Genomic DNA, 17,184 nt, shown 5'->3' with positions numbered 1-17,184 from the left:
AAATGGTCTACTCTTAATTTCTGAGATACAGCTAATTGAAATTATAAAAAAATGAGAATAGTTGATGGTAAATTGTAAGATCCTAGCTCACCCTAGAGCAATGTATAACTTCACCCCTACAATCTACATTCTGTAGCCACTTTCCACAGAATGTAAACTGTTCCTGATAACCTCTTATCCTCATAAAGGATAGAATACTCCACTACCAGCTCGCCCGGAAATTTAATTATTCTGCTTCCAACATATGTGAAAATATCAGTAAAATAGTAGTTAGAAGTATATTTCATGGCCTTTAATAACAGCTCACCCTTGAGTACGAGGATCCTCCCACTGAGTAGTGCGGTTCTTGTGGTTGACAAAGTAGCAACGACCATCAGGTTGCACCCTTTTCTCCCATCCAGCTGGAAGAGGACCAAGATTGTCTTCTTCTGAATCAACTGTTGATGCCGCACCTGATGTATGCTGCAAATATATGTTCTGTGAACCTTAATTTACAAGCATGTGGGAACACAAAACAAAAACAAAATATCATTATGACACTATTTGAGACAGATTAGTGCAATCTACTACGAGGGGGGGGGGGGGGGGGGGGTATTAAGTAAGCAATGTAACACATTTTTCACAGCTAATTTTGTTTTTAAAAAATGTGGAATTTGTTGTGGGGCATCATGGAATATTCCCACTTCAGCCCCTATACTTTCATGCAGTTCCAATAGATAGCGCCATTATATGTAGCCTTAAAAGTGACGCCTGTAACTGCAGTGCATTCCAAGCAGAGAGGTGTCACTGAGTTTCTTTTGGAGGAAAACCAGAGCTTCATAGATATTCATAAGCACTTTCATACTGTTTATGGAGACCTGGCAGTGAACAAAAGCACTATGACTCATTGGGAGAGGCATCTGTCCTCATCACAACAAGATCGTGCAAACCTGTACGATCCCCTGCATGCTGATTGGCCGCACACAGCTGTGAGACCTGCAATGTTGGAACGTGTGGACACACTCATCCGTGGTGATAGACAGATCACAATCAAACACCTCACTGCAGAATTGGACACCTCTGTTGGTAGTGTTGACACACTCGTCTATTAGCTTGGGGGTACTCAAAGGTGTGTGCCCGCTGAGTTCCTCAGCACCTAACAAAAGACCATAAAGAGCAACAAAGGAGCTTATGTTTGGAATTGCTTGCATCTTAAAAGGATGATGCGGAGGTTCTTGATGCAGCAAGATGTTGGCTCCAACATCAACCAGCAGAGAAATATCAGGCACACATACGGCCCTCCCAGTAAGTAGTCATAACTGTGAGGAATAATATGATGTACTGGAACCCTGAATAAAACCAATCTGCTTTCAGAAAAAAAAAGTGTTGCACTATTTACTGAACGCCCCTTGTATTTATTCATTACTAACTGTAGTAACTGTCTTAAAAGTTTCTCTCTCTCTCTCTCTCTCTCTCTCTCTCTCTTGGCTCCCCCCCCCCCCCCCCCCCCCCCGAAAAACAAACACACACACACACACACACACACACACACACACACACACAAGCCATTTACATTACCTTTCCTTACTTCTATGTAAAATGTGCAGGTTGTGGTGTTACATATTCCGGAAGAGGGATGTGTAACCCTGTGTTTACTTTGCCAATGAGTGATGCTCATTAACTATACAGTGGGAAAGTGAGGTAATGATTTAACAGTTAGGAGAGTGCACCTGTTGTGCATTTTTTAAAATATAATTGCATGTGGCAAGTAATCTGGAGGGATAATGCATGTCTTAAATGTGGGACGACGATCGCATTAATTATGCAAGTGGCAGTGCGGGGGAAAATGTGCATACTCCACAAATCGTTGCCCCAGGTCGGAGAAGTCCATTGGCCCTGGGGCAAGAGCCTGGGATGACAAAAAGAAAAGTGAACAAAAGAATATTTGAAACATGTATTCATTCTGTTGTATTTCAATCCATCACCTTGATATTTACAATGAGACTGAAAGTCAATCAATTACTGCAATGTTCTATCTAAAGAAGTGTTTATTATGAAGGGTTAATGTACTTTACTTTAAGAACATCTCTCACATAAATCTGAGACGTGTTTTATTTATCTACACAATTGGATATTGTGCTGGATTCCCGACTTCCAGCATTTACTACCAAGTTTGAAAACAAAATTAGAGTTTTATCCACAATCAAGAATATGGTGAACTATAGCCCGATTCACGAACAATGGCAGTCTGCACAAGTCAAGGCACAGGTGGGGGTTGCCGTGTTCCCATTGAAACTGAAAGTTGCAGTGCTCGAAGGAGAAACAGTGTCTCCTGCAAATTGCATCTCTCACTTGTTGACCATCATCGTCAGCCACGACAACTCACAACTAATGGAATAAAGTTCACTAAATAACTCACTATAATCATGTTTAATGCTCACATTCACTACAACATTCACAACTGAGTGCTCAGAAAACTACCGAATGCTCACTGGTTATCAGATAATATGTGATGTCAGGTGTGCTGAACAAACCTAACCTTTACAGCTGCTATTTTCAAGAGAAAAGCCTAACTTCTACACAAGGTGATGGAGATAAGGATAAACTATTCTTAAACTGGGTCTTGAACAAGACACTTTGCAAGAAAAGTGACAGCCACAAAAGCACTTGTATTACAATGTTACTTCAGGGACTGCTGCTGTAAAGGCTGGTAAGGTGTTCTTGTAGTATCAGATCATTATCTCATACAAATTATATCGAAGTAATCTTCAATCAAATGGCCCATCTCTTTACTCAATGTCTTAAGCTATTTCTAGTCAACCCTCTAATCCATCTCACTAGCATCACATCACCTAAATTTAGGGTGAGAAGTTACTTCAGAGGAAAGAAAAGACAAACCTAAAGCATTGGCAAAGATTTTGTTTGTACTATAGCTTCTATGCAAGGGCAACAAGTTGATTTCTGAAACTGAGAGCCAAAATTCAGTGACCAGTTCTTCCACTAAATAACGAATAAGCTACCTACAGGTCACAACTGGGTTTTATTTATATCCATAAACCCGAATCTGTTCCGGGCTTTGGTCTTAAAATATGTGATGAATATACGGTAATGGTAAATGTTCCCTCAAGAAATAACCATACACTCCTGTTAAGAACTACAGAGTGCTCAACACCTGCTGATGTATATAAAAATGTGCCAAGTACTATCTGCTGCTAACAAATGATAAGACTATTAAGGCTGTCAAACAGTGGATGGAAAATATTTAATATAACAATGAAAGATAAATGCATAAATATTCTGCACTGACCTGACTGTCTCATTATAAACATTCAAGAAGATGCACCACAACTGCAATCTTTGCATTGAATACTGCCTTGAAACCCTCAAGGAAGAATCCAAAACACATGCCACACAACTATACAGGAACCCGAGTCACTCGACAATCCTTTCATCCTTACTCTGGGAAACTACACTCCTGGAAATTGAAATAAGAACACCGTGAATTCAATGTCCCAGGAAGGGGAAACTTTATTGACACAGTCCTGGGGTCAGATACATCACATGATCACACTGACAGAACCACAGGCACATAGACACAGGCAACAGAGCATGCACAATGTCGGCACTAGTACAGTGTATATCCACCTTTCGCAGCAATGCAGGCTGCTATTCTCCCATGGAGACGATCGTAGAGATTCTGGATGTAGTCCTGTGGAACGGCTTGCCATACCATTTCCACCTGGCGCCTCAGTTGGACCAGCGTTCGTGCTGGACGTGCAGACCGCGTGAGACGACGCTTCATCCTGTCCCAAACATGCTCAATGGGGGACAGATCCGGAGATCTTGCTGGCCAGGGTAGTTGACTTACACCTTCTAGAGCACGTTGGGTGGCACGGGATACATGCGGACGTGCATTGTCCTGTTGGAACAGCAAGTTCCCTTGCCGGTCTAGGAATGGTAGAACGATGGGTTCGATGACGGTTTGGATGTACCGTGCACTATTCAGTGTCCCCTCGACGATCACCAGTGGTGTACGGCCAGTGTAGGAGATAGCTCCCCACACCATGATGCCGGGTGTTGGCCCTGTGTGCCTCGGTCGTATGCAGTCCTGATTGTGGCGCTCACCTGCACGGCGCCAAACACGCATACGACCATCATTGGCACCAAGGCAGAAGCGACTCTCTTCGCTGAAGACGACACGTCTCCATTCGTCCCTCCATTCACGCCTGTCGCGACACCACTGGAGGCGGGCTGCACGATGTTGGGGCGTGAGCGGAAGACGGCCTAACGGTGTGCGGGACCGTAGCCCAGCTTCATGGAGACGGTTGCGAATGGTCCTCGCCGATACCCCAGGAGCAACAGTGTCCCTAATTTGCTGGGAAGTGGCGGGGCGGTCCCCTACGGCACTGCGTAGGATCCTACGGTCTTGGCGTGCATCCGTGTGTCGCTGCGGTCCGGTCCCAGGTCGACGGGCACGTGCACCTTCCGCCGACCACTGGCGACAACATCGATGTACTGTGGAGACCTCACGCCCCACATGTTGAGCAATTCGGCGGTACGTCCACCCGGCCTCCCGCATGCCCACTATACGCCATCGCTCAAAGTCCGTCAACTGCACATACGGTTCACGTCCACGCTGTCGCGGCATGCTACCAGTGTTAAAGACTGCGATGGAGCTCCGTATGCCACGGCAAACTGCTGACACTGACGGCGGCGGTGCACAAATGCTGCGCAGCTAGCGCCATTCGACGGCCACCACCGCGGTTCCTGGTGTGTCCGCTGTGCTGTGCGTGTGATCATTGCCTGTACAGCCCTCTCGCAGTGTCTGGAGCAAGTATGGTGGGTCTGACACACCGGTGTCAATGTGTTCTTTTTTCCATTTCCAGGAGTGTATGTCACAACCATAGGTGGAAGCATAAGCGGCCAAAGACACTACTAGCTAAGGAATAACCACCTATGGCAACTGGATATGCCAGCTGCTATTAAAGCCGACCAACACGTTACAGCAGGGAGACTGACAAGCTCGCACACTGGTGCACGAACAAATTGCCAACATTACCCTACATTGTGAATCTGATATACAACCTATCGGACACAAAACTACAATGAACCCAACTGTTACAGGTATGCTGATGCTGATTGAGAAATCAAGACCGGCACCCAGTAGCGGCCTCTGAGTAACAGCACCGCACAATGTCAAAGATATCGACCTGCATGATACCCACTACTAACAAAGCCCACTCTTGCATGACCTGTCACAGGAATCAAGTAAACCACTACTGCTCTTACAACTCGACCCAACTATCACAAAAGTTTTTTCCCTTGGCTCTTGCCTTGGCCGTTTTCTCCCTTCTGCCCTTCAAACTGCTACCCTTTGCTCAACTTTCTACCCAATCTATCTTCAGATGAGAGCGTATTAATGGTTAACCTTAACCAGATGTGTGCAAACATTGCAGTACCCACATCCTGCAAGACTTCACTCTAGTGAAAATTAACCCTTATGCAGAGATGGCAGTAGACCTTTTGTGTTGGCCATCATGCCGGTGTTGGTGTGGAGTGGCTCCACCTCTGTGCAAAAAAATTCCTCTTCTCTCGAATTCTATTCAGTACCAACTCACTAGTTATGTGATCTATCCATCTAATTTTCAGCATTCTTCTGTAGCACTACATTTCAAAAGCTTCTATTCTCTTCTTGTCTAAACTGTTTATTGCCCACGTTTCACATCCATACATGGCTTCACTCCATACACATACTTTCAGGAAAGGCTTCCTGACACTTAAATCTATACTTCATGTTAACAAATTTCACTTCTTCAGAAACACTTTCCTTCCGATTGCCAGTCTACATTTTATATCCTCTCTACTTTGACCATCCTCAGTTACTTTGCTCCCCAAATAGGAAAACTCTTCTACTACTTTAAATGTCTCATTTCCTCATCTAATTCCCTCAGCATCATCTTATTTGATTTGAGTACATTCCATTATCTTCGTTTTGCTTTTGTTGATGTTCATCTTATATCCTCCTTTCAAGACACTGTCCATTCCATTCAACTGCTCTTCCACATCCTTTGCTGTCTCTGACAGAATTACAATGTCATAGGCAAACTGCAAAGTTTTTACTTCTTCTCCATGGATTTTATTTCCTACCCCAAATGTTTCTTTTGTTTCCTTCACTGCTTGCTCAACACACAAATTGAATAACATCGGGGATAGGCTACAATCCTGTCTCACTCCCTTCACAACCACTGCTTTATTTTCATGCCTCTCGACTCTTATTAATGCTATGTGGTTTCTGAACAAATTCCTTTCATTCCCTGTATTTGACCCCTGCCACCTTCAGAATTTGAAAGAGAGTATTCCAGCCAATATTGTCAAACACTTTCTCTAAGTCTACAAATGCTAGAAACTTAGGTTTGCCTTTCTTTAACCTAGCTTCTAAGGTAAGTAAGGGGGTCAGTATTGCCTCGCATGTTCTAACAGTTCTACAGAATCCAAACTGATCTACCACCAGGTCAGCTTCTACCAGTTTTTCCATTTATCTGTAAAGAATTTGTGTTAGTATTTTGCAACCATGACTTATTAAACTGATAGTTCGGCAATTCTCACACCTGTCAGCACTTGCTTTCTTTGAAATTGGAATTATTATATTCTTCTTGAAGTCTGAGAGTATTTCGTCTGTCTCATACATCCTGCCCACCAGATGGAAGAGCTTGGTCATGTCTGGGTCTCCCATGGCTATCAGTAGTTCTAACAGAATGCTGTCTACTGCCGGGGACTTCTTTCTACTTAGGTCTTTCAGTGCTGTATCAAATTATTCTTGCAGTATCATATCTCCCATTTCATCTGCATCTACATCCTATTCCATTTTCATAAGATTGCCATCAAGTACATCGCCTTTTTATAGATCCTCTATATACTCCTTCCACCTTTCTGCTTTCCCTTCTTTGTATACGACAGGTTTCCCATCTGAGCTCTTGATAATCATACAGGTGGTTCTCTTTTCACCAAAGGTCTCTTTAATTTTCCTATAGGCAGGTAAAAAGACGAGGGCTAGTAGAAATCCTTGGGTAACATAAGAGAATTGAATTTAATTGATGAAAGGAGAAAATATAAAAATGCAGTAAATAAGGTAGGCAAACGGAATACAAACATCTCAAAAATGAGATCAACAGGAAGGCAAAATGGCTAAGCAGGGATGGCTAGAGGACAAATGTAAGGATGCAGAGGTATACATCACAGAAGGTAAGATAGATACTGCCTACAAGAAAATTAAAGAGACCTTTGGAGAAAAGAGAACCACTTGTATGAATATCAAGAGCTCAGATGGGAAACCTGTCGTATACAAAGAAGGGAAAGCAGAAAGGTGGAAGGAGTATATAGAGCATCTATAAAAAGGCGATGTACTTGATGGCAATCTTATGAAAAAGGGAAAGCAGAAAGGTGGAAGGAGTATGTAGAGGATCTATACAAGGGCAATGTACTGGATAGCAATATTATGTAAATGGAAGAGGGCGTAGATGAAGATGAAATGGGAGATATGATACTACATGATGAGTTTGACAGAGCACTGAAAGACCTGAGTTGAAATAATACCCCGGGAGTAGACAACATTCCATTGGAACTACTGACAGCCTTGGGAGAGCCAGCCCTGACAGAACTCTACCATCTGGTGAGCAGGATGTACGAGACAGGTGCAATACCCTCACACTTCAAGAAGAATATAGTAATTCCAATCCCAAAGAAAGCAGGTGTTGACAGGTGAAAAATTACCGAACTATCAGCTTAATAAATCATGGCTGCAAAATACTAACATGAAGTTTTTACAGACGAATGGAAAAACTGGCTGTAGCTGACCTTGGGGAAGATCAGTTTGGAGTCCCTAGAAATGTTGGAACACTCGAGGCAATACTGACCCTAAGAATTATCTTAGAAAATATATTAAGGAAAGGCAAACCTATGTTTCTAGCATTTGAGGACTTAGATAAAGCTTTTGGGAATGTTGACTGGAATACTCTCTTTCAAATTCTGAAGGTGGCAGAGGTTAAATACAGGGAGCGAAAGGATATTTACAATTTGTACAGAAACCATAAGGCAATAATAAGAGTCAAGTGGTGTGAAAAGGAAGCAGTGGTTAGAAATGTAGTGAGACAGGGTTGTAGCCTATCCCCGATGTTATTAAATTTGTATATTGAGTAAGCAGTAAAGGAAACAAAAGAAAAATTTCGGGTAGGAAATAAAATCCATGGAGAAGAATTTAAAAATTTGAAGTTTGCCGATGACATTGTAATTCTAGAAGAGACAGCAAAGGACCTGGAAGAGCAGTTTAACAGAATGGACATTGTCTTGAAAGGAGGGTATAAGATGAACATCAACAAAGCCAAATGAGGATAATGGAATGTAGTCGAATTAAATCAGGTGATGCTCAGGGAATTAAGATTAGGAAATGAGACACTTGAAGTAGTAGATGAGTTTTGTATTTGGGGTGCAAAATAACTGATGATGGTCGAAGTAGAGAGGATATAAAATGTAGACTGACAATGGCAAGGAAAACGTTTCTGAAGAAGAGAAATTTGTTAACATCGAGTATAGATTTAAGTGTCAGGAAGCCTTTTCTGAAAGTATTTGTATGGAGTGTAGCCATGCATGGAAGTGAAACATGGACTATAATTAGTTTAGACAAGAAGAGAATAGAGGTTTTGGTGAAATGTGGTGCCACAGAAGAATGCTGAAGATTGAATGGGTAGATCACAGAACTAATAAGGAGGTATTGAATAGAATTGGGGAGAGGAGGAATTTGTGGCACAACTTGACTACAAGAAAGGATTGGTTGGTAGGATATGTTCTGAGGCATCAAGGGATCACCAATTTAGTATTTGAGGGCAGCATGGAGGGTAAAAATTGTAGAGGGAGACCAAGAGATGACAAAACTTGCACAGGATAGGGTAGCATGGAGAGCTGAATCAAACCAGTCTCTGGACTAAAGACCACAACAAGAACAACAAAAACAACGACAACAACAGGCAGTATATACCTTACCCCACATGATATATGCTTCTACATCCATACATTTGTCCTCTAGCCATCACTGCTTGACCATTTTGCACACCCTGTCGATTTTGATTTTGAAACGTTTGTATTTCTTTTCACCTGCTTCACTTACAGCATTTTTTATATTTTCTGTTTTCAGCAATTAAATTCAATATCTCCTCTGTTATCCGAGGATTTCTACTAGCCCTCGTCTTCTTACCTACTTGATGATCTGCTGCCTTCACTATTTCATCTCTCAAAGCTACCCATTCTTCTTCTAATGTATTTCTTTCCTGCATTCTTTTCTATAGTTCCTTAATGCTCTACCTGTAACTCTCTACAACGTCTGGTTCTTTCAGTTTTCCAGGTCCCAGTTCCTTAAATTCCCACCTTTTTGCAGTTTCTTCAGTTTTAATCTACAGTTCATAATCAATGAACTGTGCTCAGAGTCCACATGTGCCCCTTGAAATGTCTTACAATTTAAAATCTGGTTCCAAAATCTCTGTCTTACCATTTTATAATCTATCTGAAATCACCCAGTGTCTCCAGGCTTCTTCCATGTATACAACCTTCTTTTGTGATTCTTAAACCAAGTGTCAGCTATGATTAAGTTATGCTCTGTGCAAAATTCTACCAGCCGGCTTACTCTTTTATTCCTTTCCTACTATTTGAGAAGCAGTTGCTGTGCTAAATCCTATGGTATCACCAAGTGCAATTGGTACGCTTCCTAGAGTGTAAAATCATTAGGTTAGAAGTAGAAGAATGAGATTTTCACTCTGCAGCGGAGTGTGCGCTGATATGAAACTTCCTGGCAGATTAAAACTGTGTGCCTGACCGAGACTCGAACTTAGGACCTTTGCCTTTCGCGGGCAAGTGCTCTACCATCTGAGCTACCGAAGCACGACTCACGCCCGGTCCTCACAGCTAAAGTTTGGAAGGTAGGAGACGAGATACTGGCAGAAGTAAAGCTGTGAGGACTGGGCGTGAGTCGTGCTTCGGTAGCTCAGATGGTAGAGCACTTGCCCGCGAAAGGCAAAGGTCCCGAGTTCGAGTCTTGGTCGGGCACACAGTTTTAATCTGCCAGGAAGTTTCAGGTTAGAAGTAGTTGGTTCATTGGCAATGCAGCATTATTCCTGACATGGAAATTTAATGCAAAGTCTTAGATTTATTAAGAATTCATTACCATTTTAAACAAACCTTATAGAAGAACCGAAAAGAACTATTAAAATCATAATAACTTAAAACATGAATTTAACTTCATGTCTTATGCTGAATCTGATCACACATGAGACCAAAGATAAAGTAAACTGTTTGCTTTGTTAGGTGGAACCACTTACAGAATTCTTGATTTTCTATAGTTCAATTCTTTTATCTTGGTGGCTCACGCATGCCCGCCCAGACGCGGGAGATTGCTGCGTTGCCAGTTGCAAACGACGCACGCGCCATGAGAAGCAGCGCCATAGTATAGTATAGTACGCAAACTTACGTTTAGGGGGGAGCGCGCAGTTTATGAAGTAAAGCCACCACGGGCGCATTAACCCTTTCGCTGCTACAAAGACATACTCCCCGCATTCTGCACTGTGCGCGATTTTGTCATCACTGCACTGCTCGCCTGTGCTGACACATGGTGTTCCGACTGCCTTGACACTTATCATTCGATTTCACAAAAACTATTTGGCCCAAAAATTTGATTTTTACACATCTTCTTGACTGATACCTTCCCCCTGTAAATGACTTAATTTTGTTTTGATGTTCAACACAGTTATTGTGCAGCATTAAATGTAGTAAACCACTGCACAAAATTTTGAAGAGTTTTCAGAGGTTAAAGTCCATAGCGTATACTTTCCGTATGGTCGATTTTAGTTGCCACAATGTTGAGAATAAAATGTGGAGAAGATAACTAAATTTCATATAAAATTTATTGTATAAGAATATCTCATTTAATTTAAGTACCAGATAGGTGTCGTATGTAATATTGAGAAATATTCCATCTTTCGCGACTGTAATAAAAGTTTTGTTTATACCAGAGTCATTTTGATTTTTTCTAAGAAGTTCTGATTAAAACAAAGTTGGCGAAGTACACAAAACTGAATTGTGGATGTAATAAAACATAGAAAAAACTAAAATATATTGTCAGTGAGGCACAGTGCACAAAAAAAATTTGTGTTTGTCACAATGGACAGCAAATACTTGCCAAAACATAGATCAGTTGACGAAAACATTGAATACGATGATGTTGCCAAAGCAGCGAAGCAAAGAATTGCGTCCGACAATCAAGCAGCTCGGCAACTTACTGTCGCAAAAGAATATATATCAATATGAATAGTAAAACAGTGACTGCGGAAGAGAAAATATACAAACAAAACAGATAACATGAATATTGTGTGTGTGCCTTTTCATTGTTTTTAATTGCTGTAAAAAGAAATATTGGAGGACAAAATTAGAAAAACCGGAAACTTATTATGATTATAATGAAGAGACAAAGCACTAGAAATTTAAAAAAATTACATTCAAACAAATAAAATTCATGAAGTAAGACACTTTGATTTTTTTTTTTTTTTAAATAAAGAAAATATAAAGCACCAATCAAGGTTTGAACTCAGATCCTTTCACTTGGCAGCCTACCGCCTTAACCACTACGCTAACCCAACTAGTCATTCGAGAGAGCTCCTGGAGGACTCTAACATATCATACAAAATACCGACAAACACTGTTGGAATGACAATGAATTACTCACATTTTGTCGAAGTGCAATAGGAAATAAACAATTACCGCTGTTCTTTATTGCGAAAAAGTTCGTGAGAATGATACAAACACCTTTCTTTGCTATCGCCTGAATTAGGAGGCTTATTGCTTGTTTGGTTTAATTAATTAATAGAATATGAAGCAATTGGTATAAAGAATGCTTTTTCCAAATTTTATATAAAAGAAAGTCTGCTATCAAGACATTGCTTTTGTTCATTTACTTTATTTATGACTGAACGTTTCTAAAACTGAAGACACTTGTCCGTGCTCTGCACTGCAGTAGAGCTCTGGAAACGTCGTCCTCCGTTCATTGGCTGACTGTGTTTTGTGACGACAGATTCGCAGAACGAACCTAAACTCTGCCGCCGTCATAAATGACGTGCACTTTAAATCTTCATAACAGTTTTTCTGATTTTCACTACTTTAGTCTCCTTGTATGTATCTCAATTTGACCATCACTGGTATCTTCAGAGTCACTTTTAATTAACTACATGTAAATCCTTTTTTCTATTTGCCACGTAATCTTAAAATACGCCTCTGATAAAAATATACTGGACGAAAATGCTGTGGTAAAGATAATTGCTGATTATCAAATAGTTTATGGACTGACATCTCTTAACTAGACATTGCAAGATCCAACTGTCAGTAAGTCCCTGTAGAAGTTCCCATGAACAGTTCACTGGACATGGTGAGAATGTGCCTAAAAGATATTCCTGTACAGAGTCTCATTCCCCCCCCCCCTCCCTCCCTCTGCCAACCCATCTGATATATTACTACTCGCCACCAGTCCCAGTGGCAACTGAGCCAATCCACAACTATACAGGCTTATTCATGAATACCTGCATGGTTTCAGAAGGTGATTGCATGAAAACTACAAGACATGAAGAAAATAGACATCAGTGTACAGAGGATGTCCTCAGTATTTAACTCACATTATAGTTGCTTAATGTGGGTAACATTTGTGAAGAGACAGACATCATCAATAAGGGCTGAAAAGCATGTGCATCTAGATAACTAAAGGCACTGCTCCTTCTAAGATGCCAGCCCACTTTGCGAATCTGTTCACTGGGTTGCCTATCTGCAGGCACCAACTAATTCAATATGACAATATGTGACAGATCGTATGTCTAAATTTTATGGCGCATTTGCATCCCAGTAATGAGCACTGCAACTATGCCAAATCACATTATTGTTCGAAACTTTGAGAGGTGATCTATGTAATTTCTCTGCAAGTCTTGCAGTTTCCAAAAATCGTCTGAAGCACCATAGATACTTATGAAGAACCCTATACATCATCTTTGAAGCATTCATACTAGCCAGGGTCCCAAGAATGAATAAACATAAATTTCACTCCTGTTTTAGTCTTCTCTGATTTACCTAGGCAGTTACCAGTGGAAATATTTCAATGACTTTCAAACTAATTTTATCATAGACACACACACACACACACACACACACACACGTTTCATTTGTGATGGTGTGATGGAACACCATATCTGTATACCCAATGAAAAACAGCATTACAATAACATTTTAAGATGTTGAAATTTAACTCAGACCCCGCCCCCCTCCAGACAGTCACAGCACCAAAATATTTATTTATTTATTTATTTATTTATTATTTTACAAATCTGTCCAACAAAGTAGTAGTTAGTTTACGTGCTCAATCTCATGATCAAAACCATCATCACAATAGTACACAGTCACTAAGTATGTACTCGTTCGTTGAGAGGGGAGATGCCAGAGAGAGAGCCACAACTGAAATTTTACTCTCTCTCTCTCTCTCTCTCTCTCTCTCCCTCCCATGGGGTGTGTGTGTGTGTGTGTGTGTGTGTGTGTGTGTGTGTGGGCGCGCGCGCGCCTGTGTGTGTGTGTGTGTATGTGTGCGCGCACGCTCGTGCACACACACAAGTGTGCATGCATGATGTGGTGGTGGTGGTGGTGGTGGTGGTGGTGGTGGTGGCACACACAGTTTTTCAGGTAATTTCCATACGTACTTCGAATTTTCATGTCTAAATATATTATGCATTCAATTACACTGTACCTGGGGATAAAGAAAGCGCTGATTGCCTTGCTGCACAACATGTGCGCGCTCTCCTTGCCAATGCTGAAAATGCTGCAGCCTCTCTGAGTTCGGTCGCTGCCAGGTTGTGGTGCGTGTATTGTGATCTACATAGTATATACGACCTCGAGGATCTCTTCGGATTTCCCAACCTGGGGGTAAAGGCTGCGGACGCTCCCAAGAAGTGCTGCGTGTGTTGTGATCAACGTAGTAACGCCGACCGTACACATCGTACCTCATTTCCCACCTGCAAAAAATTTAAATTCTGCACTAAGAATGCAAAACACTTATGAATCACATCATACACTAACACAAACACTAAAGTTCTCAGCAAAGAGAGTACAAAACTTTAATATAGAACTGCCACTACGACAACATACTTTTCTTAACTGCGTCATCTTTAAGGCTACATAAATTAAATTAGGCACTAGGTAACAGACAACTTCTTGTCTCGCAACTGTCAGCACATATACTCTAATGTGATCTTCCATCTCTTTTTAGTAATCTCTAGTTCTGCAGCTTGACTACACCCAACATTCTTTATACCCTTATGCTGCTGTTGTTTTTGTTGTTGAAGTGTTTTCAGGCCAAAGACTGATTTTATGCAGCTCTCCATGTTAATTTTATTCTGTCCAAGCTGCTTCATCTCAGTGTAATTGTTGCAACCTACATACACTTGATGCTGCTCACTGTACTCAAGCCTTTATCTCCCTCTACAATTTCTACCCACCACACTTCCCTCCATTAGTAAACTGATGAGTCCTTCATACCCCACGATGCTTGATGTCAATCACTCCCTTCTTTCAGTCAAGTTATGCAATTAATTAATTGTTTCCCAATATGGTTCAACACCACTTCATTATTTATACATCAACCCATCTATATGCAGGATCCTCCTGAAGCACCAAATTTCTAAACCCTCTATGCTCTTCTCGCCTGTACAGTTTATCGACAATGTCTCAGTCACTTACAATGCTACATTTCAGGTTAATACCTATAGAATAGACTTATTACCACTTAATTCTATATTAAATGTTCTTTACCAGAAATGCTCTTCTTGCTGTAGCCATTCTGCATTTTAAATTATCTCTACTTCTGCCATCATTTGTTATTTTGCTGCCCAAATAGCGAAACTCGTCTACTCCCTTTAAGTTTTTCATTTCATAATTTAATTCCATCAGTATCTCATGATTTAATTTGATTAATTCCATTACCATTGTTTTATTTTTTGTTGATTTCTGTCTTGTTACTGCTTTTCAAGATAGCATCTATTCAATTCAACTGCTCTTCCTTATCCTTAGCTGACTGACAGAATTATAATGTCACTGGCAAAAGCGTAGAGTTTTTATGTTTTCTCACTGAACTCTACTTCCCTTTAAAAATTTCTCCATGGTTTCCACCACAGGTCGCTCAATGTACATATTCAATAACATTAGGAATAGGCTAGAATCCTGTCCCACAGTCTTCTCAGCTACTGTTCCCTTTCATGATCTTTGTGGCTTCTATTTGCAGTCTGGTTTCCATACAAGTTGCACGTGTATGTCTTGCATAAAACTATACACTAACCAGCCAGAACATTATGACTACTGACCTACTATCGATATAAACCCATTCAGGCAATAACACCATCACATGGTGAGGAATGACTGCTAGTTAGAGTCATGCAAAGTGCATGTTACATCACTGAGCGTGTTGTCAATGTGTAAAATTGGGAAGATGTGCAATATATGTGCATTTGAATGACACAAGATTGTGATGGCCCGGAGGTTCAGTACAAGCGTTTCAGAAACTGAACGATTTGTCAGATGGTTGAGGAGTACTGTGGTAAGTGTCTTCAACAAGTGGCAAAACCAAGGTGAAAGCACATCCAGAAATTGTGGGGCTGGGCAGCCAGCGCTCATTACAAATGTCAGACATCATAGGCTGGTCAGACTGGTAAAACACAGCAGGAGGCAAACTGTGGCAGAATTAACATCAGACTTAAATGCTGGGGAGAGTACAAGTGTGTCTGAACACAAGTGCACCAAACACTACTAATGATGGGCCTCTGCAGCCAGCGACCCATGCATATGCCAACAATAATACCACAACATTGGCAACTACAACTGAAATGGGCATATGGCCATCAGCATTTGACATTGACACAGTGGAAGAGCATTTCATGGTCTGATAAATTCTGATACTTCCTTCACCATGCTGATGGGAGGGCTGAATCAGCTGTCTTCCAGACGAACAGCTCCTCGACACCTGTACTGTGAGGAGGCAAAAAGCTTGCAACAGTTCCATTATGCTCTGGGGAATATTCACATGGGCAGCCAGGGGTCCAGTGGAACTTGTGCAAGGCATCATGATGGCCAACATGTATCATACAGTGGTTGCGAACCACATGCATACCTTCATGATGATCATGTTTCCTGATAGCAGTGGCATTTTTTAACAAGATAATGTGCCATGTCACAAGGCCACGAGTGTGATACAGTTGTTCAAGGAACACAGTGGCAAGTTCCAATTGATGTGCTGGCCCCCCCACATGCCAGATCTGAACCCGATCAAACACATAAAGGATGTGATTGAACGTTGTGTCACAGCTCATTGCCCTGTGCCCTTAATTTACAGGCATTAAGTGACTTGTGTGGGCAGATGTGGTGCCAACTTCCTTCAGCAAACTACAAGGGCTCATTGCTTCCATGCCACAACATGATGCCACTGTTATCTGTGCAGATGGTGGACATTCCAGTTATTAGACAGGTTGCCATACTGTTGTGGCACATAGGTGTTATTTATTTACTGTCAATCTGTGTTAACAATAACTACACACAATTTTTACATTTTTGAACATATAATGGCATTATACTTCTGTGAAGAAGATACTGACATGTGTTAAACCAATACTAAGTATGTTTCTGTAATACACTTTTTAGACTTCACACAAATGTATAACCAAGGTCTAATTATTTATAATATGCCTAATTTTGTAGGCTTCTGAAGATAACTAATTTTTTAAAACTGGTAAAGCGAAATAAAAGTATTTGTGCAACTGAAGACTTAATTTTATTCTGATATATGCTGCTCAATGTAAAGATGACTGATTGAGTTGCAGACAGGCACAAAAAAATACTGTTACACATTAAAGCTTTAAGCCAAAGACTTCTTTAGCAAAGTAAACACACACACTTTCAGACAAGCAAGCATACCTCATGCCACCACGTGTGTGTGTGTGTGTGTGTGTGTGTGTGTGTGTGTGTGTGTGTGTGTGTGTGTTTCTTTTGCAGAAGAAGGCTTTGGCTGAAAGCTTTAATATGTAACAGTCTTTTCGTTGTGCCTGTCTGCAGCTCAAAGAGTCACCTATACAGTGAGTAGCAATCTATCCT

General features: G+C 41.1%; 1 protein-coding gene across 1 annotated transcript in view; it reads right to left on the bottom strand.

Moving 5' to 3' along the window:
- LOC126236339 (E3 ubiquitin-protein ligase Su(dx)) overlaps window positions 1-17,184 on the bottom strand; it is a 126,235-nt gene that overhangs the window by 30,469 nt on the left and 78,582 nt on the right. The window contains exons 7-8 of the mRNA XM_049945564.1: window positions 13,796-14,060; window positions 308-462 (exon numbers count right to left, since the gene is read on the bottom strand). Coding sequence (XP_049801521.1) covers window positions 308-462; window positions 13,796-14,060 — 420 coding nt within the window. The remainder of the gene's footprint in view (window positions 1-307; window positions 463-13,795; window positions 14,061-17,184) is intronic.

Source organism: Schistocerca nitens, chromosome 2 (assembly GCF_023898315.1).
Source record: "Schistocerca nitens isolate TAMUIC-IGC-003100 chromosome 2, iqSchNite1.1, whole genome shotgun sequence".
NCBI lineage: Eukaryota > Metazoa > Arthropoda > Insecta > Orthoptera > Acrididae > Schistocerca > Schistocerca nitens.
The sequence above is the reverse complement of the archived record's forward strand: the minus strand, read 5'-3'. Positions and strand labels throughout refer to the sequence as shown.